At 36.1% G+C, this 23,020-nt stretch overlaps 2 protein-coding genes across 2 annotated transcripts; both read left to right on the forward strand.

Moving 5' to 3' along the window:
- Nucleotides 1-3,220: 3,220 nt before the first annotated feature.
- Nucleotides 3,221-6,052, forward strand: LOC110801998 (1-aminocyclopropane-1-carboxylate oxidase homolog 1-like). Its single transcript, XM_022007425.2, has 3 exons — nt 3,221-4,081; nt 5,201-5,522; nt 5,622-6,052. The coding sequence occupies exons 1-3, from the start codon at nt 3,354-3,356 to the stop codon at nt 5,868-5,870; spliced, it is 1,299 nt and encodes a 432-aa protein (XP_021863117.1). The 5' UTR covers nt 3,221-3,353; the 3' UTR covers nt 5,871-6,052.
- Nucleotides 6,053-16,469: 10,417 nt separating this feature from the next.
- On the forward strand, nt 16,470-19,007 carry LOC110802017 (1-aminocyclopropane-1-carboxylate oxidase homolog 1-like). The gene is made up of 3 exons (XM_056841169.1): nt 16,470-17,154; nt 17,919-18,240; nt 18,448-19,007. The coding sequence occupies exons 1-3, from the start codon at nt 16,502-16,504 to the stop codon at nt 18,694-18,696; spliced, it is 1,224 nt and encodes a 407-aa protein (XP_056697147.1). The 5' UTR covers nt 16,470-16,501; the 3' UTR covers nt 18,697-19,007.
- Nucleotides 19,008-23,020: the final 4,013 nt, after the last annotated feature.

A 23,020-nucleotide genomic window follows, 5' to 3' on the forward strand; every position in this document is an offset into this window, starting at 1 on the left:
GCTGCGCGCAGCCTGCTGGGCCTGGCCTTGCTGTTTGTGCGGCGCGCTTGGCTTGCTGGGCGATGGCCTGGCTTCGTGCTGGGCCTCGTCCGGCAGGCCTCGTCCGATGCTTATTCGTACGATGCGCTTCCGATTAAATTTTCCGATTCCGGAATTCATTTCCGATACGAACAATATTTAATATTTCCGATTCCGGAATTAATTTCCGTTTCGAACAAATATTTAATATTTCCGTTTCCGGAATTATTTTCCGATTCCGGTAATATTTCCGATTCTGACAATATTTCCGTTTCCGGCAATATTTCCGATTCTGGCAATATTTCCATTTCCGATAATATTTTCCGATACGTACCATGTTTCCGTTTCCGGCAACATCTACGACTTGGATAATATTTATATTTCCGATACGATCCATATTTCCGTTTCCGGCAATATCATCGTTTCCGGAGTATTCATTTCTTGCCTGTGACGATCTTAGCTCCCACTGAAACCAAGATCCGTCGGTTCCGAATATTCATAGATAGAGTATCTAATGCCATTAGATACTTGATCCGTTTACGTACTATTTGTGTGACCCTACGGGTTCAGTCAAGAGTAAGCTGTGGATTAATATCATTAATTCCACTTGAACTGAAGCGGCCTCTAGCTAGGCATTCAGCTCACTTGATCTCACTGAATTATTAACTTGTCAATTAATACTGAACCGCATTTATTAGACTTAACATAGAATGCATACTTGGACCAAGGGCATTATTTCCTTCACCGCCAATCTTATATGTTAGTCGATCTCTATTTATTTCTTACATGTGGTAGAATTAGTCCCAACTCGCATGTGGGTTAATCTTTTCAACACACCCCTTCACATGTGAGTCCATCTACTTCTCTTGCAATTTGGAATGGTCATCACTTCGTCGTTAGGCCTTCTTTGGTCTTCCAACTAGATGTTAAATGTCCCTACTTGGGGCAATCAATTATGTTGGGCTTCTTGCTCCAAACAAATCTTCAAATCCTCTTCATCTTGCATTCTTCAATTTACTTGGTCCTTTCTTCTTGGAAGTTGATCATGGGCCAAGAATGTCAGATGTGACACCATAAAAAACTTATCGGGCCTAACACAAGTCCATACATGAGAAGAGATTGATCAGACATCAGCTAGGTGGGCTTCTATCCTATAACCAATTGGTTACGTGTGAAGTACGTAGGCCACCAACCTTATATGTTAGTCAATCTCTCTCTATTTCTTCCATGTGTGACAGTTAGTCTCAACTCACATATGGGTTAATCTTCTCAACACATTGCTTATAGGCGAGGAACATGTAGGGAGCATTGTTGAAGTCGCGCGCTCCATCAACACCTATGTTTTCACTAATAAATTATATAGTTTAATCTTGACCACTGATTATCTTATTATCTATGGACTATATATATACTACATCTGTTTCAAATGATATTTACACGTTATGTTTTAGTCGGTTTCATAATCTTCTTTACACGTTACTTAATTCTATTTTCAACATGAAAATTTACTATCTTACTCTTCCTACCCCACAATATTTACAATTTGTAACTCACTTTCTTTTTATTTATTTTTTTCTTACTTCACTACAAAATTATGCATCAATTAGAGATGGATTTTGAGACGGATACAATAAACGTCTCTAACTTGAGACGAGTTACTAAAACTTGGTCTCTAAATTAAAATTGAGATGAAATTGTACATAGTGTTTCAAACATTCCGTCTCAAGTTTGTAATGGATTCACAAAAATTCCGTCTCAAATTTTTTTGAGACGCCCTCTATAGAGACGCCCTATTTATGTCTCAAATCCGTCTCTAAGCATCATTTTGAGACGGATTTGGACTATATAGAGACGAAATTCCTCGTCTCTATAAAATGATTATTTTGTAGTGCTTTCTCTTTATTTATTTTTTTCACCCACCTTTTTACTCATTTTTCTTATTTTAATTTATCCATATTTTATTATATTCAACCAACTTTCTACTTTTGATTTAATATTTGTGCAAATAGTAACCATAAAAATCTTTATGAAAATGAGGTAGTACATGTTTATTATGCACACACAATTCACCCTTGCAAAACACTTAGAACTAGGTCGTCGTCTCTTGAGGGAGTTTGGTTAGGACATTGAATTAATTATAGTTTAAGCAACTAATGCTCTTGTAATCTCCATTCATCATCAATATTACTCCACATTGCTCGCATGAGATGGGGGGTTTCTCCCGGTTTCAGTGTTTCCCACTATAATCTCTTCTCCTCTCTCATCTAAATTTATTCATTTTTGTTTCTTGAAATTGATCTTGATTGTTAAACATAATACAAATTAGATTATTGACACTTTAAATTATATTTTCTCATAATTTTTTTTAATGTGGGACAACTTACATGTGGATACAAGTAAATTTCAATAGTATATAGGTAGTACACAAATCGAAATCTTATAGATATAAGTGAGTAATTGCATGTTTTGATCTAAAGTTGAAACTGAGTACGTAGTATGTGATTTGGACGACACTCATCCGTAATACTATTTTGAATTCCAATTTATAGGTTTACATGTATTTTCTTTCTTTTTTGGTGAGAAAGGAGGAGAGTAGCTGTAAATCTATAATGTTTACATGTATTGATAGGAAATTCAGCTATTTTTTTAAGCGATCTTGATAAATTTATTTATTTTAGCAACACTCGAATTGTTCTGTATATTTGATTGAGAATATAATTGTCTTAAGATATAAAATTTTACAATTCTAGTCATATTATGTTTCCTAATATAATTAGTATTATTGTAATAATATAAATATAATTAGTGGAATACACTTCAATTCAAGTAGTTTCACGAATTCTAACAATGCTCAATTCAACAATGATACGAGTGACATAAAAATATATGAAAGCAAAGCTGACAAACACATTTCAATCCATTCTTCCATTTTAAGAAAATAAAATCTGTAAAAATCACTAACACGTGTTAAATTAGAATATCTCTTAGACATCCATCAGATTTGAGGTTGAGTCATTCCGATTTGATACAACTACCCACCTTTAGTAACGCAGACAGATTGTTAAATTAGAATATCCGATAATACACTATTTTTAAGTATGCTATTTTAAAATCCTCCACCAAATGATTAGACATTACTACTTTTCTCTTATAGCTTTTTTTTTAATTTACCAATCTATTATAAATAAGACATTTAAGATAATTAATTTCATACGTAGTACAAAATATTTAAAACACATTAGAAAAAAATTGTTACTTGATTTTCTCCAAAGCTCAATATTTTTTTGCGTACGTTCATTCTTGTCTATGATAAATTACAGAAATAAATAAATAAAATGAGAACCCCTTCATGGTTAGCCGTAGTTTTTTCTTTTTTACCTTCAAAAAGAACAAACAAAATCGTCACCCCTAGAACACAATCTAGAAACGCATCTAGAAATGGTCGAACCACCGAGTCGACCACCCCTAGAACACAATCTAGAAACGCATCTAGAAATGGTCGAACAACCACAAGCGAACCAACAACGCCACGTACGGTGGGCGAAACACCAACTAGTGGTGGTGGTGACGACCGGGCTACCTATCTGAAGGCGTTCGATGAGTCGAAAGCCGGGGTAAAAGGGCTAGTAGACACCGGGACAGCAACCATTCCTAGTATATTCGTGCGACCGCGTGAGGAACGGTTGAAAGATTATGAAATAAGCTCGAAGAATATAAGTGTCCCCACCATAGACATGAATGCGCGTGACGAACGGACGAAAAATATTGTGGCGAAGGAATTAACCGATGCGGCTAAGGAATGGGGATTTTTTCAAGTGGTAAATCATGGGATTCCTTTAGATGTGTTGGAAAATATGCTTGAGGGAATTCGAAGGTTTCATGAACAAGATACTGAGGTTAAGAAACCCTATTATAATCGAGATTATCATGCTAATACGGTTATTTATAATTCTAATCATGATTTATTTTCTTCAAATGCTGCTAATTGGAGGGATACTATGTCTGTTAATACTCTCTTTACTAATGGTCATTATGATCCTGAAGACATACCCCCAGCATGCAGGTCAGTTTTATATTATTGTTTTTATTGCACTACTTTGACCATTTATATATTTAATTATGCATTAGTAAAAATCATTAAAAAAATGATATATGAAAAGTTTACATTGAATAAAGAAAATGAGATCCCACGTGTTAATGTTTTTATCTAATATTTAAACTACCAATTATAGTCAAAGTTTTACGCATGAATAGTAATTGTGAAAACATTATGGAACGGGAGAATTACAAGATAATTGTTAGACACGAGTGGTTGCAAGGTAGAACCAAGTCTATTTTTATTCACATGTACGTGCTCACAAAATCCAAATTGATGGTAAATAAATAGTATTGGTTGAATGGTTAATTGTACCATGCACGCTTGTTGGTACAACTGATTGTACATAGAAATTTGTCTTATGCACTACTCAATTTACATTGAATTTCTACTTATTTCAAAACTAAATACCCAATAAGTTAATATAAGTTCATATTCGGGTTTTTCTATTTATTGAATATTCACTTATTTCAAAACTAAATACCATTAAGTTAATATAAGTTCTTATTCGGGTTAATAAATTCAGATAATGGTTAATAAGGTTTACCCAAGTGCAATTTACAGCTATAATGAGTTGATTTATAATAAGTTTTAACAATGTGAATTGAGTTTAATTAAATAAGTGAAATTCATGCAAATATAACACAGATTTAATTATTTAATTTAGTTAAGTGATTGAACATTATAGTTTAGCTAACTAGGATCTTAACATGGCTAGAAGGTGAATACCGTGAATTATATTTTTAGCTAGAAGGTGAAGTATATTTTTACCGGAAACGTAAATAAGTAGTTTAAAGAAGTTTTGTCTCAAGATTATAAAAATAGAATTATATTTTATTTTTTTACTGTAATAAATTGATAGATTATACTATACTAGGCTACTAGCTTGAAATTCTTCTGAAACAAAAAATGATTGAACTGCTCATTCTGCTTGACGATACAAAGAACACATGCACGGGAGTCAAAATAGTTTATGAAGAGTCAACACCTTAGCTAATAGCTACCATACCAAGGGAGAACAAAATGTTTGCCTCAGAAGATTCTTTTTTGCATTTCACTGTAAAACACGTACGTTATTTTTTGCAGGGATGCGGCATTAAGGTATATAAAAGAAATTACTAATCTTGGGGACTACATTCTTTCGTTACTATCAATTGGTCTTGGACTTAAACCTGAACGTCTTGGAGAACTAGAAAGTACTAAAGGTTGGTCACTAAGTTGCCACTACTACCCTAAATGTCCACAACCACAACTTACCTTAGGACTCAATGGACATGCTGATATGTCTTTCTTCACCATACTTTTGCAAGACCAAATTAGTGCCCTCCAAATTCTTCATGAAAATCAATGGGTCAATATTAACCCTATCAGCGGTGCCTTGACTTTTAACATTGGAGATACACTTCGGGTAATTAACTATTCTCTCTGTTCCCTTTTGTTTATCCCAATCATTTGCAATATTTTATTTGCATGCATAATAATCTATCTTTTTTTTTCAATATTACAGATTATATCTAATGACATACTGAAAAGTGTGTATCATAGAGTGATTGCGAGAGATATTGGACCAAGGGTTTCTCTTCCATTCTTTTTCAATGGTACTTTCGCATCAACACAAATGTATGGGCCACTTAAGGAGCTAACATCGGAAGAAAATCCACCAATTTATAGGGAATTCACACTTGCAGAGTTTATGACGTACTTCCTCACTGTGAAAGTTGATGAGCTTGGAGTTGATCATTTTAGACTTAAGTGACGGTCTGAAGATGATAACTATATTTTACTGGGATGTTGTATTGTACAGTATTGTGTATTTGTATCAATTCTTCTATGTGTTATATGTCAAGTGCTTTTAACAGGCTAGAAAATGGTTCAAATAGAAAATGGTTGTTTGTTGCAAATAATTAATTAAATTGTCGACGTTTAATGCGCTGCAGATAGGGCTGCAAATGAGCTGATACGTTTGCTAACAACTCGCGAACAAGCTCGGCCAAAGTTCGTTTATTAATTAATGGACGAGTATGGACAAAAATTCTAGGCTTGATAAGTAAACGAATCAATCTCGAACAACATCATATCACGTTCGGCTTGTTAATGTTCACGATCACTCATTTATTGATCATTAATTACTCGTTTATAAGACCGTTTATAACTCGTTCAAACTCGAAAAATGGAATAAAATATAAGTTTTTCTTTTTTAAAATATGACCCCTAAATGTCAACAAAATGTATAAAACGGAAGCAAATTTGTCATGTAGTATAATATCCTATAGAACATTTTCGTCATACATATATTTTGTGAAGTTGATCCTTGATTTTATGACTTAAATGAATTTGGCGACTGCTCAAAGCTCGTTTATTAAGCTCGAATAAAATTATAAAAACTTGATGTTATAAAACTAATATCGACAAAATACTATATATTCCATTTTCATTAAAATATTAAAGACTTCAAATATGACAAACATTTAGAAACTAAGGGAGTACTATATATTGGTTTTTTAGTCTCCTTTTTCTTATGTTTTTGATCGATACACTTTAATACTACCTCCGTTTTAGAAAGTTCTTTACGCTTTGGAAAATGTGTCCAAAATATAAAAATTTTGATCGTAAATTCTCACCATTATATACATCAAAACGTTATATGTAAGATCTTGTTAGATTGGTCTCGGAATGTATTTTCAGAATATCAAATTTTTATAATTTTTTCACATACGAAATTGGATATATTAATAATTAAATATTACATTGGAGTACGTGCAAATAGTAACTGTAAAGATCTTTTTAAAACGGAGGTAGTACATGTTTGATAATCAAGGTTTAAGGTTACATGTTATAATCTTAAAATGTAATCTTTTAGTGATGCATTAGTACTTGAACTCTATTTTTTCTACAAATTTTAATTTACATAAGTCAAAACTCAAATAAAATTAGTATTCATAATAACTCAACTAGCTACTTTTATTACATTAATATCAATTAACCAATAACAAAAAGCGGTACTCCCTCTGTTCTTATGTGGGATGTTTATGCCTAGATGGGTAGATCCGTAGATGTAGTCAGACATGACACTTGACGAAAATTTAAAATCTCAAGTGTCATCGTCTCGAGATATGGCTAAAACCCAACTACATATATACGAAGTACATAGTAATTACAAATTGATTAGTTTGTATATGGTTTATTAAATTTTAATTTTTTTTAGTCCGTTTTTGATAATTTTTTAGTATATATATTAGAATTTTTTATTTTTTATTTTTTTTTGTTTGCTAAGTTCACTTTTTTGTTTAGTTAATATTAGATCTTTTAGGCTTTTTTGTTTTTCTTGGTTTGCTGTACAATTTGTTTATAGTTTAGATGTACAATTTGTTTATAGTTTAGATTTAGTATAGTTTTAGGGTAGGTGTAGTGTCGGGCTTCAGGTTTGTTTTCTTCCGGAGAATGGAGCGTGATCATATACCGTTCGGCTATTCGTCTGTCTTTAAAGTCTATTTACCAAGTTTACTTGGAACTGGGGCTGGGGTAGTATGATGTTGGAGCGTAGTTTCATTGTACGTTTTGTTCTACAAGAAGTATTTTACTAGCTCGGAGTCATTGTAATTACCCATTCGAAAGGATGGTGTCAGGTAAAGATGGTTGTGGTCGGGCCGGCCCGAAGCCCGACCCGATCCGGCACGAGCACGCAAAAAGCACGGCCCGGCACGGGCACGAAGTCGTGGGTCGTGGTCCGGGCCTGGGCCTTACTTTTTTGGAAAAAGCACGACAATGCATGGCACGACTCGACCCAGCACGACAAAGCACGTTAAATTAAGTCAAATCAGCCTTAGGCACGACGGGCCGGCCCGGCACGACACGAAAGCACGTGGGCTTGGGCCTTATTTTTAACTTTTCGGCCCGACCCGGCACGTCACGAAACAACGTGGGCCTGGCGTAGGCCCCGCACAGTTAGGCCCACGACCCGTGGGCTCGGCACGAAGCACGGCCCGGCCCGGCTCACATCCATCTTTAGTGTCAGGTAGTCCACCTGGGTTTTCTTTCCTTATCAAAAAAGAAAAAAAACAATATATATATATATATATATATATATATATATATATATATATATATATATATATATATATATATATATATATATATATATATATATATATATATATATACTACTCCCTCCATATTCAAATAGGAGATACACTTATCATTTATAGCCGTATTTAAATAGGAGACACACTTGTCATTTTTAGTAATTTTTCAACTCCACCACCTAACACCCACTACCACATTAAACAATTAATTTCATAAACCCCCCACAGTCCTCCAAAATTTAATGGTTCCAGCTTATTTACTTGATTAAAATATATATCCCAATCCCACTTGCTTTATTATTTTATTTCATTCAATTATACTTTCTTAATATTTGTGTCCGACCAAGTATATCACCTATTTAAGTGACAACCGACAGTGTACAGAAAAAATGAGGAAAAAAAAGAAATATGAGATACCTAAGGTTTCTAGAGAGAGAGTGAAAACCCTAACTGGGTATAGCCACCCTACCAAATTCGATTCATCTTCTGATCTTGATTTTGCCTTGCAAAATCCTTCGTCTTCCTCCTTGTCCCATTTCCAGAGTGAGATTCCCCTCAAAATCTCTAGACCAAGCCTTAATAGGGGTAATTATGGCTTCTTGGGTAAGGTTTCGTCACCTCGTTGGTATCGAGGTCAGATCTCAGCTTTCCGATCTTCATCTTGGCTTCATCAGCAAGGCAACGCTGATCCAAGGGTGGAGATCCTTGCTGAGTCACCAGATCTTGGGTTCTACAACAGTAATGATGGTTTAAGGGGAGTAATTAAAGCTTACACTCCACTAATGCAAACCCACCGCCCTAATTGGACCTATAGCAGCGATTATCCAAATGCAGAGATGGAAAGATTTCGCTTATTTTCGAAAATCTACTCAGGGAAGTCTTTCTCTAAGCTTTTCCTTGCCTTTTCGATTCTGTTCTGTCATTTACTACTGGGTTGTGCTGTGTTTCAATGCTTACAGTTTGTTTTTTTGTATTTCGTTTTAATTTGGGTGATGATTACTTTTTGGATACATTTTAATTACGTTGTTCTAGATCCTTCCTTGTATATGAATTGTGTCAATTGACTTGCCTGGGTGACTTTTGAGCTCCTTAATACTCCTAGACACATCTATAAATACTGGTTTGTTTTTGTATGTGGGTACTTCCTTTCTTACACCAGTTCTCCTAATTCTCTCACAGCCCTCTTTCCTTGCTTGTGCCTCAAGTATAAGTCCTGTTTCTTAGTGTTCCTTCTCCCTAATCTGTTAAGTCTTAGTGTTTTAATGTCAACCAGTCCTACAGAGTCTAGTTATGCCTCACTTCTCAAGAAGAACCCTCCTGCAATTTCCAATGAACCTAAATATACCAGCTTACCTAGTAATACAGGTCCTACCAGCTTCTTCAGTCACACCTCCCATAGCTCCTTTCTCCTGGGAGGTAGCAGTTCTGATATTGATCCCAATACCTCACCTAAGGATAGTTCACACAATCCTCCAGCACAGGTTCCTGGTTCGAATATTGCCACCATCACCTTAGATGCCCCAAAACTAGAGCATGATCAAATTAAGCTTATGGAAGCTACTTGTCTTTTTGGTAAGGTGTGGGGTGAATTTGTCCCCCAGGCAGCTGTTATAGCTAGAATGAAGAAAGACTGGAGTTTCTTGAGGGGGGAGGTGTCCTTTAGATTCATTGGGAATGGGTGGTTTTTAATCAAATTTTCTAATCCCCTGGATAAGGAGGAGGTGTGGGATAATAGGCCTTGGTTTGTGCAAGGGCTGAATTTTGTGTTGATTCCCTGGAGAGCCTCTTTTAAAGCTCAATTCAACTCCATTACTCATGTTGATCAATGGGTTAAAATTCCTTTTCTCCCCACTGAGTATTGGACCTGGCACTACCTAACACAAATTGCTAGTTGTGTGGGTCAGCCAATCAAGCTTGATAAGTTCACTTCAGAAAATGCTGAGAAGGGTCAGTTTGCCAGAGTTTGTCTTAACCTTAACATCACCAAGCCTGTCCCTAGATCTATTACTTTGAACTTTGGTTATGACATTCAGGAGTACTTTCTTTCCTATGAAGGTGTTTGGGAAGTATGTCCTCTATGTGGTGACCCAAAGCACTTCTTGAATACCTGTCCCAAGAGACCCCCTCCTTGTCTTGAGTTAGTGGTGGCTCAGCTGGATGAGGCTAAGCTGTCTATGGGGGTGTCTGGGGATAGTGGGGGGCATGCTTCCCCTTCTGATTGGCTGGCTGTTGTGCCAAGGAGGAGAGCTAAACCCAGAGGTAACCTAAAAAGAAACCAAGCTAAACCTTACCATCACACCTCCCCACCTCTTACTAGACCTGTTGCTACTCCTCAGCTAAGGCCTGACACTGGGTTGCCTGTCATCCCTTTGGCCAATAGCTTTCAGGGTCTTCAAGACTTTCAAGTTTCTACTGGTGATACAATTTCTCTTAATCCTCCTGCAGTCCAACCTTATGAGGACCTTCTTCCTGACTTTGACCCTTTAGAGCTTGCTCCTCAAGGTGTCAAAGAGGTTCAGGTAGATGAGGAGCTGGATATGGACCTGGAAATCTATGATGGTGATGGGTTTGATGCTAATGACCCTATTTTCTCTGAATGCCCCCCCATGGAAGCTGAAAACACCAAGAGAAGGAAGAGAGATGATGGTGATCTCTCTCCTTCACCCTCTGCTGGATGATTTGTCTCTCCTCTATTTTGAGTTTTTTGATGGTGGTCCTCATTTCACCTTTTGATCAGTTGATTATGATCTTTATGCCTTTAGGGTTTAGTAGTTATTTTCCTAGCTTGTGTTCTATCTCAATGTATCACTACAGGGTTCCTTTTTGCATCTTTTGTGAACCTGTAGATATGAAGGTAGCTAGGTTTGTAACTACTGTAGTTGTGGTTATTTTTTCTAACATCAATTCTGTACCTAAGTGTCAAATCAATGTTAGTATGAATTCTACCTTTACTTTCCTGAATTGGTACTGTGTTGTTTGTTGTATACATTGGCCCTGCTATTTCAGTTATCTTAAACTGTGGAACAGTTGTCTTGCCTTGATCATTGCCAAGGGTCTCCTGTGGACCACTAACTGGTTCCAACTCAAATGGAGGAACCTAAATCATTGGAAGCTCTTTGATTGGAACCTTGTTATTGAGTTCTATGGGGACCAAAGGTTCTTGTCCTATGATGTTGTAAGAAACAAATCTGGTTTCCTACTTGAGGACCTTTTCTCTCCTCTAACCTTGCCTTCCCCTCCCCTTTCTCTCTGTTATGGTCCTCTCAACATCTTAAGAAAATTGTTGTAGCTTATCATGATTGGATAACTAAGATTGTCTTTGTTTTTGAACTCAGTTGGACGGAGGCTAAACACTACGACCTGCTGCACATGTTTTCGAAACTGTGGAACATGTATAGACACAACCCCTCTATGGTGTTGTCCAGCTCCCCTTATATTGTATCACTTCTTCTCAACAGCAGTTACTACTGCTTTCTTGTTCATTTTGTTCTGGGTTTAACCCTTATAGTTGCTACTTGTATTTATTGGAACCGGACTGTGATCCGCTTAGAACGTATTAGGCAATCAGCCTACATTAATTTTGGCCTTTATCTTCTTGTTTTGGTGTGTATTATTCGGAACCGGACTTTGATCCGCATGGAACTTGACGGGCTAAAGGCCCTGTTTTTATTTGCGCCTTACTTATGAGAATACTTTCATGGAACATTCAGGGGGGTAAAAAACTCCAAGCTATTGGAGACATATCCCACTATATTAATTCGTTCAAGCCTGATATCCTATTTGCCCTTGAGACTATGACATCTAATGCCACAAGTAGAACTATAATCAAAGGCTTCCGTTTTCAAAAGCAATTAATTATTGATCCGATTAATCATAGTGGAGGTCTATGGGTTTGTTGGAACAATGACTCGATCCTGGTCCAAAACTACACTATAACAGATAGTTGCACTCACCTTAACGTTCTTTATAAACCAACCAATGAACAAATTCTTGTCTCTGGGGCTTATTTCCCGGCACAAAACAACGATAAAGACCAATTCAGGGAATTGATATCTACCTTCTATGATAACATTCAAATTCCCTGGGTCCTAGTCGGTGACTTTAACGAACTCTTACATTATTCGGACAAATGTGGAGGCAACCCAGTCTCACAAAGTCAATGTCAGAGGCTTCCAAGATTTCTTACTCGTACAAATGCGACAGACATAGCGTGCTTACAACAATCGTACTCCTGGAAATCCCAGTCCCACCCAGGCTTGTATCAAAGGCTAGATAGGGCCGTCGCAAGCAATATCTTCAATGATAAATTCCCCAACGCCTCAGTTAAATATGGTACCTTTACTAGCTCAGACCATGCCCCAATGTTCTTTGATACGAACTCAGAGAACATTATGGTGAATAGATTGTTCAGATTCCAAAATTCTTGGACCCTCGAGGAGGAACCAGCTAAAATTGTTAAAAAACATTGGAACTGCAATACTCAAGGTTCAAGATTCTTTAGAATAAGATCCAAACTAACCAACATAAAAGGCGACCTAAAAAATTGGGCGAAAGGAAAATTCTCTCATAAGACCATGCAACTTAAAACTAATGCAGATAAAATTCAAGAACTTGAAGATAAGCTTATAACCCAACCTTTCAACCCTATCTGGCAAAACCATCTTTCAAGAATGCTTAAACAGCGAGAAAAGATCCTCTTACAAAAACAATACTTATGGAAAAATACTGCAAAAAAAACTTGGCTGAACCAAGGGGACAGGAACACGAGATTTTTTCACCAACTCATGAAACAAAGAGCCGCGAAAAATCACATCTATCGACTAAAGAATGCGGACAACCATTGGGAGGAGGGGTAAGTGAACGTTCAAAATATCCTCTTTAACTCCTTTCAAGATAGATTCAAAACTTCTGTCCAGCCTGGGCGTGTAATTAACCTAGATTTTCTCCCACAATTAATTTCTGACTCCGATAGGCTTAGTCTCATCGCCCCCTTCTCAGACGAGGAGATTAAAAATAGTTTCTTTACTATGAACCCACTCAAGGCTCCAGGATCAGATGGATTTGGGCCAAAGTTTTTTCAAACCTACTGGAAAACAATAGGCCCTGAAGTTACATTAGCAATAAAGAGCTTCTTCTCTCACGGAAAAATGCCGCCGTTTCTGTATCACACTCTTATAGCTCTTATCCCCAAAAATGATAACCCAGAGAACCCCAATCATTTCAGACCAATCAGCCTCTGCGGCACGATCTATAAAGCTATCTCTAAACTCTTAGTCTCTAGACTAAGTCCTATTCTCCAAAAACACATAAGCCCCTTCCAAAACGCCTTCACCCCTGGCAGGTCCATCCATGATAATTTGCTTTTAGTCCAGGAGATCCTCAATGTTTTTAAGAAATCAAAATCCAAAGTTGGATGGTGTGCTCTTAAACTGGACATGGAAAAAGCCTATGACAGAATAGAATGGGATTCTACGCTTGACAAAATGGGCTTTCCTACAACCTGGATAAACTGGGTCAAAGCAACTGTGACTACAGTTTCGTACTCTATTAAAGTTAACAACTCAACCACGGATGTTTTTACCCCGTCTAGAGGGCTAAGACAGGGAGACCCGCTAGCTCCTTACCTTTTTATTCTATGCATGGAAGTTTTTATAATCATGCTTAATAATGCCAGTGCGAGACCTAACCTAGGGCTCGGATTTAAAATAGCACCTCAAACTATAAAAATCCCATGTTTAATGTTTGCAGATGATAGCCTACTTTTATGTAAAGCCACTAACTCCGCATGCCATAACTTACTTAAAGTCATCACTGACTTCTGTAAACTCTCAGGCCAATTAGTGAATTTCCATAAATCAGCTATTATCTTCTCAAAGAATATCAACCACCCCAAGAGAGATGCTTTGGCCAGCATTTTCAATATGCATAAATCTGGGTCTCTAGGTCGATATCTGGGAGCTCACTTCTCTAGTTTCACACCTACAAGATCTGACTATCTACGCATCATGCAAAAAAATGAACGCAGTATAAACTCCTGGCAAGCTAACTTTCTATCCAAAGGAGGTAGAACAACGCTTATTCAAAGCAACCTTGAAGCCCTCCCGTCCTACATTTGCTCTTCCTTCCTTCTTCCAAGGAAGACGTGCCATCAATTGGATAATATTCATCGCCAATTTTTTTGGAACCAATCCAAGTTAGGTAATGCACTCCCTCTCATTGCCTGGAACAAAGTCTGTCAACCTAAGGACCAAGGAGGGTTAGGTTTAAGAAGAACCTACCCTCTGAATAGGGCTTTCATCGCAAAACTAGGCTGGAAAATACTAACAGACGAAAATAACCTTTGGGCAAAAATCATGAGGAAAAAATATCTCCAGAACACAAATTTCTTCTCTGCCAAGAAAAAAGTTAAAGACTCTCCTATTTGGATCAGCATTTTAAACCAATGGGAGTTATTGAGGAAAGGAATTAGATGGAAGATTGGCAATGGGAATCACATCAATTTCTGGAAGGATAACTGGGTTGGTCAATTTGCCCTTTCTGATCTCCCTTGCAACTCCTCTAATAGTAATAGGGGAGAAGTCTACGTGAACTCATTTATTGATGAATCCAAAAACTGGGATATAAGGAAACTTTCTTCGGTCCTCTCACCTGAGTGGGTGCAAAAAATTAAAGGGATCCCTATCCCTGTCAACGAACTGCCTGACAACCCCATTTGGGGCTGCACAAACTCTGGAGAATTCTCAGTTAAATCCGCTACCTGGCTTGCACACGAACTCCCAGTCTCGGATAAAAAATGGGAGTTTAGATGGATTTGGAAACTCGATATAGCTCCAAAACTAAAAATCTTTCTATGGCAAATTTGCCATAAAAGTATTCCAACTAAAGAAACTCTTTTTCATAGGAAAATTATTCCCTCAAGTTGTTGCCCTAGATGTAACCATGCCAGTGAGAATATTAATCATCTCTTTCTCACTTGTGAGCACACAAAAAATGTCTGGATGCATAGACTTACCAAAAATTGGTTCGATTTCTCCTTCCCTATGACGGACTTCTTCAAAACTTTAGTCTACCTTAGACGGAACCAAGTTGCGCTCAGGAAGTTCATTACCGTTTGCTGGACTATTTGGAAGGAAAGGAATGCCTTAGTGTTCTCCAACAATAAGCTTTCTCCCTGCCGCTGCTATTTTAGAGCTCTTAACACCTTCAAGGAATGGGAGCTTAGACTCCAGATTGACTCACAACAACTTAGAGGTAACCCTTACAACACTCATCATACTTCCACTCCTCTTCCAACCACCCCTCACCCCATTCTTGTGCGGTGGTTCCCGCCCCCACTGGGCGCCTTCAAACTCAACTTCGACGGATCACGTAAAGACTCATCAGCAGCAGGAGGCATCATCATCAGAAACAACAATGGAGATACGGTCATCGCCAAATCTTTTAACCTGGGTAACTCGCAAGTCTACATGGCTGAAGCCCGGCCTAGCCCTTCATAAGGGCATCCAAGAGGCCATCAAACTCAATATTAAAGATATCTACATCGAAGGTGACAACCTTCTTGTGATCAACTCGCTAAAAGGAATCTGGACCCCCCGTGGAAGCTTCAAAACATTATTCAAGATAGCAGGACTCTTCTTCAGCATTTTCACTCTTCCCATATCAAGCATATCTTCCGCGAAGCAAATAGAGCAGCAGATTGGATAGCTAATGTAGGACATCTTATTGTTGAACCATTGTGTATTCCCCCGAACTCTAGCCCTAATTTAGATAATATTGTTCAAAGTGACAGCTTAGGCTTCACCCTTGTGCGAAGGGGAACCTAGGTTTTTTTCTTACCTTTATAAAAAAAAAAAAAAGTATATCACCTATTTAAATACGAAAAGAGTACATAACTAATATACAAAATAGTTGGTGGTTTATATCACATTGCCCCTATGTCCAAATCTTGCTATTAGATTTTTTGCTATTAACACTATGGAGAATGTAATTGATATACGCGCTCTGTTCACAAAGATATTCCAATTTATTATTCATTTGGTCAAAGTGTTTACAGAAAACAAGTCAATCCATTCTCCCATTTTAAGAAAACAAAATCGATAGTAGTCAATTATTCATGTCAAACTAGTCAAAAATACACTATTTTTAAGGATGCTATTTTGAAATTCTCCACAAAATCTTAGGACGTCATTAGTTTTCTCTTAACAATCAATTAATTAGCAAACTAACTCAATATAAGAATTGAACACATTAGCATAAAATTGTTACTCAACATTTTTTGCACAAAAGCTTGTTCTATGCTAAAAGAATGAAACCCCCATCATGGTTAAATCTAGTTTGTTCCTTTTTGAATACCAAAAAACCAAAGGAAAATAACACAAAGGGTGTCAATAATGGAACACAAATAAGTAAAGATCGCGGTACCGAAACAAAACCAACGAGCACCGATGAAACACAACCTAGTAACGATCGAATTAACGAGCTCAAGGCCTTTGATGAATCTAAAGCCGGGGTGAAAGGGTTAGCCGATACTGGACCAACAACAATCCCTAGCATTTTTATAAGACCACCCGAGGAACGGTCCAAGGATTATAGTATATGTCCTAAAAATATAAGTGTGCCCGTTATAGACATGAAGGGACGTGATATTCGAACACGAGATATATTTGCAAAGGAATTGACTGAGGCCGCTAAGGAATGGGGATTTTTCCAAGTGGTAAATCATGGGATTCCTTTGGATTTGTTACAAAATATGATTAAAGTAACACAAATGTTTCATGAACAAGATGCTGATGCTAAAAAACCGTATTATAATCGAGATTATCATGCAAATACGGTGGTTTATAATTCTAATCATGATTTATATGCTTCAAATTATGCTAATTGGAGGGATACTTTGTCCATCAACACTCTATTTACTGGTGGTCAATTTAATCCTCAAGACGTGCCTCCAATTTGCAGGTAAGGTCTTTTTTTTTTTTTTTGGTTGTTGTCATACAAGTCCTGTTTGAAAATATTTATAAGACGGTCTTTTAATATGTTGTAATTTTAAAGTTGAAATACATGGTACTGCACCAGACAAATATTCATCAACAAATCAGTTTTACCCTAGAAAATTTAGAGAGAAAAAAAACATAGGCAGAACCTCAAAAAGTGAGATAAAACGTAAAATTTGGATAGATAACTCTCTAATAAAGAAAATAAAGTTTTTCTTATGAACATTATAAGCCCGTAAGCTAATATGAAAGTAGTAATCAATGATGTCTTGGCTTATTGATTAAGACTGATGACATGTGTATGATAGGTCTTAAATTCAAATCCCACTTGTAATTTACATTGTTCTTATGGCTCATTCTCTCTCTCACACACACAAAAACAATTTAAATAATACCCCTTTGCCTATTTAAATAATACCCCTATAAAAAATAGAATATAAAATGAAAACTTTTACTTTATAAAAGAGGGTTGATATCTTGATTAGTCTAAATGAGGTGTCATAATTAAGGACTCATAATGATGTTAATTAATTAAGTAGATTTTATGCTTTTACAATACACATTGCAAGAGTCAAAATAAACAAATGGTTGTTGTAACTTGTACAAGAGTACGTTGATAATTTGATATCATTCATTAAAAGTTGAATCTTTCCTAACAACATATTTACGTAAACAATACTTAATACTCCCTCCGTCCCATTATTCATAAAACATGTTCATTTTTTTCAGGGAAGTGGCACTAAAGTACATAGATGAACTTACTAAGCTTGGTGACTACATACTTACGTTACTATCAATTGGTCTTGGACTCAAACCCGAACGTCTTGGACAACTTGAATGTACTTCAGGGTGGTCACTATGTTGCCATTACTACCCTGCATGTCCACAACCACAATTGACTCTAGGACTTAATGGACATGCTGATATGTCATTTTTCACCATACTTTTGCAAGATCAAATTGGTGGCCTCCAAATTCTTCATAAAAATCAATGGGTTAATATTACCCCTATTGAGGGTGCCTTAACTTTTAACATTGGTGATGCACTTCGGGTATATTTCTCTCATTCCCTCTTTTGCTTATAATTTAACTACTCCGTACTACTTTTGTTCTTTATGTTCGCATTAAAAACTTCGTAAAAAGATAAATAACAAAAAAACAAAAAAAAGGAATGAAGGTTGTTAAAATTTAGCTCATAATATGTAGTCCGTAATACTTGAACTAATATATTTTTATTCTTTTTTCTTTTTGACAAACAGATTGCCTCTAATGACATTCTAAGTAGTGTGTTTCATAGAGTGATTTCTAGAAGTGTGGGACCAAGGATTTCTATTCCATTCTTTTGCAATGGTACTATTGCGTCAACACAAATGTATGGTCCACTTAAGGAGCTAACGTCGAAAGAAAATCCACCAATTTATAGGGAATTCACGCTTGCAGAGTTTATGACTTTTTTCCTCACCAGTAAACTTGATGATGTTGGAGTTAATCATTTTAAACTTGAGTGATGTTATGAAGATGGTAACTAAATTTTTCTAGATGTGGTAAGGTACAACTGTTTGTATTTATGTTGTTTTGTTTATGTGTTACAAATAAACAAACCTGTAATTAAGGTTTATATGTCATAGGTAATTGTGTTTATGACTAGCTTGCTATATAAATAAGCTCGAGTCACTATGTGCTCGATCTCTAGCATATGTTACAGTGGTTTGACGTACAAATTACATTTTACAATAGAACCTTGTTATATGAAATAATAAAAGTTTGCCTTTTTCATTAGTATTTATATAAAATTTGAAAGCTATTGCAAACATGTACTCATTCGATTCCTAATTATACTCAATTTTTGTTTTAGTGTGTTTGACGAACATTTTTTTCATATAATCTAGTATGAATTATTATTATTATTATTATTATTATTATTACTATTATTTAGGAAAAATTACTTTAAATAATCCAACATTTCGACGATTTTTCATTAATAATCCAACATTTAGATTATCTTTATTGCATAAGGGAGGAGGGGAGGGGCAATATAGTAACTCCACTTTTGGTGTCCCCCTAAAAATAGACTAAAATAACCTTAGCAACTTTACAATTTAACTCAATAAAAATCTGATTATTTAATGATTTTAAAAACTAATCTAATCTAATCTCTATTATATAAGTGAAGAGATGAGGTTATTTTAGTAAATCCACTTTTGGTGTCCCCTTGGATTACTAAAATATCCTTCACACTTATAGAATAGAGAATATAATGCAAACCTACCCACTAAGAAACCCCAAAGAAGCATTTTAATCAATCTTACCCCTTAAATAAATTCTTACCATTTTAATCAATCTGTTTATATGCGTTCGACTCTATCTAACTTATCTATTTCTTATATTCGCACGCATCGCATTTATATTATATGTTTTACATGTTATTTCAGGTTAAATGTAATAGCGCAAATCTGTTTATTATATCGCACGCATCGCGTGCATATAGTTATCTAATAATCCAACATTTGTACCCCATTCACTTTTATTGAACTCAAGTGACTTGTAACCGTCTAAAAAAGTCAACTTTTTATTTTAATTTGGCAAATTTGCCAAAAAGAACCTTTTATAACTCAAATTTTGCGAGAAAGGACCTTATATAATTTTTTTTGTGAAAACACACCTTAAAGTAATATTTTTTGCGAGAAAGGACCTAAGGGAAGTTTCCGGCATTAACTGAGCTTTTCCGGCCATTAACTTGCACGTGAGCAGCACATGTGGCTTACGTTGGCTAAAGACACTGATTTTCCCGACTCTTGAATTTTCAAACTTGATTTTATTTTGGTTTTTTTTTCAACTTTAGGTTTTAAAGCTTAGAATTTTGGAGGAAAATTGGGTGTGATTAGCAAAATAAAGCCACACGTGCTTCTCATGTGCAAGTCAATGGCCGGAAAAGCTCAGTCAATGCCAGAAATTTCCTTTTGGTTGTCTTTCGCAAAAAAAAATTACATTAATGTGTGATTTCACAAAAAAAAATTATATAAGGTCCTTTCTCGCAAAAAAAAATTATATTAAGGTGTTATTTCACAAAAAAAATTATATAAGGTCCTTTCTCGCAAAATTTGGGTTATAAAAGGTCCTTTTTAACAAATTTGCCTTTTAATTTTATGTTTTCCTCCTCCTTTTTCCTCCTTCTTAGCTCATTTCACCCGCCCCTTCAATTGGGATTTCGTTCCCCTGCTTCCCAACCTACATCTCCTTCAGACCTTCACTACTCCTCCTTCGTGAATCATAAATAAATCAATACGACCATTTCATCCTCACACTCCACGGAAAGTCAGAATATCATATATTCACGTCTCCATTTTTACAACCCTTCCCAAAAATGGCAACTCTAGCCATTCAGCGACGCATCACCTTCAACGGAAACCATGGACTTTACCGCAAGTCCACCATTAATCCTTTTTCCAAAAATGAGAAGCTTTCACTGCCGTCGTCGGAATTCGATGATGAATTTCTTACATCGCCGAGCATCATTGCTGCTACCACCAATCAACCCCGCACCTCCAGCCCCGCCCCTGGTGGACTTATTTGATCTTCATCATCTACAATTTCATTGCCCGCATCCTGCTTAACCATCTTCCCCTTTCAATTTCCACCCAATTGTCGATTAAATCGTAGCCCTCGATCGTAGTTAATTATCTATTTTTTTCTCTGCTTTTTCTGTTACTTTTCACTAGTTGTTGTAATTTTTCTTCTGGTTGCAAATATATTGTTGCGTGAGTTATTGTTGAGGAGTTGCGTTGGACTATTGGAGTTCTTGGTTATAGGAGAGGAGTGGACGTGTTGTTGAGGTGGAAAGGTGATTTGATGGTGGGTTCATATATTATGAGTGTGGTGTTGCAATCATTAGTTGGTGATGATGGTGGGCGAATTGTTGCTGGAAGCAGGAGGGAGGAAGGATGAATGAAGGGGGGAAAAAATCAAGAAAACAAAAAGTATTTGATTTTTTTTATAAGGAATGGTTACATGACACATGTATTGGAAAATCGTCGAAAGGTAGGATAATTTAAAGCAAATTCTCCTATTATTTAAATGGTTGCGACTACAAAATTTTTGCATATCTTAGAACCTAAGTAATATCCACAACTATTTCTATATTGCATTAAAAAATCGTGTGATACATTCACTATTATTATGCGTCAGTCTTTGTTAACGGATACGGTTATGACTACTATTGACGATGTTCTTAAATATGTTGGAATTTAAAGATAGAAAAGCGCTCAAAACCTGCCTGCCAGGTTTTGGGAAATCGGCAGGTTTTGAGAAACCAGCTTGCCAGGTTTTCCAAAACCGGCAGGTTTCGAGCGTAAGTTGAAAAACGGACTTAAAAGGCATTTTTTGAAGTGCACCGAAAACCGGCAGGTTTCGAGATTGGTTATTTGTGTTGTCCGTTTTTTATCTTCTCTTTGGATTCCTCCTTTATGATAACCTTTTAAGTATGATTTATGACAATTATCATTCTGATTATGGTGATTAAGTTGGTCCATTATTTCTCTTGATTATGGGGGTTATTAACCCTTCATTATCATGGGTTTATGGTTGATTAATATCATTGAATTCCTTTGAAACCTTTGATTTCTTTGGGTTGTTTTGTCTCCTCCAAAAATCCTTTAAGTACTTTTCTTTTTCTGAGTTGTTGAGATACATATATTGACCTCTTCCTCTCCTCCTCCTTTTCTCTTTGTTTTGGATGGAAGAATTTTGGTTCATGATTAAGTCATGATTATTCGTATCTCTTTAAACGTTTTCCTTCTTATTCTTTTGGGCATAAGTTTATGTGGCTCCATCTCATCACCCAAAAACGCCTTTGTGTGTTAAGAGATGTGTAAACCTTAGGGAACGAATCGGTGAATACAATTGTGCACCCGGTTGCACCGAATCTCGTAGTCAAGGCAGTGGTTTGGTTACCACGGCGCAACGATTTCCTAAACCCGTTCTTATTCTTATTCTAGTATTTGCCTTAAAAACCCAATTATTACAACAAGATATTCATCCGTTCTATCTAAATATGAAAGCTTAGTAATAAATACATAAATATATCTGTAAATGCTCTTTGCTTCAGTGGTTATTGTTGCTTTAGTAATTGTTGACGCTAGGTTATCAAAATCGTGAATCTACTTTGAATCAGAAAGGATTTTTGGAGTCGAATTGTAGAATGTAACAAACAAGTATAGTCAAGATTTTATTCTCAAATTTCATCTAAAGTGCTTATATTATTGGTGAAATATATAGTTTATTACTAGCTATATAAGCAATAAAGTAACAATATTTATTTATTAATAACTTTATCTTCGTCAAATTTACGAGGTTTTCGCTAGTCAAGAAAAAATTGTAGAATCGTGTAGAATCGTAGGACCATAAAATTAGGCTTGGACGCGACAACCCGAAAACTCGTGAGCCTGGGCCTTGTTTTGAATTTTTTAGTCCGGCCTGACACGATGCAGAGTGGGTCTGGCATGGGCCCGACCCGTTTAGGCATTCGGCCCAAACCACGACCATCTTTACATGTAGCTTCAAGGATGTGATCCACAGGGAGGTGATAGAATAATTTGGTATTGATATTGAAATGGTGTGTTATTGGTATACCAATACGCTACTGATTACTAATTAGTACTCCCTCTGCTTCTTTTTATTCTTTACTTTTTCCTTTTTGGGTGTCTCAAAATATTATTTACATTTTCTTTTATATTATCACATAAATGCTTTAATATTATATCAAAATTTGTGTCAAATGATTATTTAAACCAATTAAATTCATTGGGTCATTTAATCTCTCACACTTTTCTATTG

This window comes from Spinacia oleracea, chromosome 3 (assembly GCF_020520425.1).
Source record: "Spinacia oleracea cultivar Varoflay chromosome 3, BTI_SOV_V1, whole genome shotgun sequence".
NCBI lineage: Eukaryota > Viridiplantae > Streptophyta > Magnoliopsida > Caryophyllales > Amaranthaceae > Spinacia > Spinacia oleracea.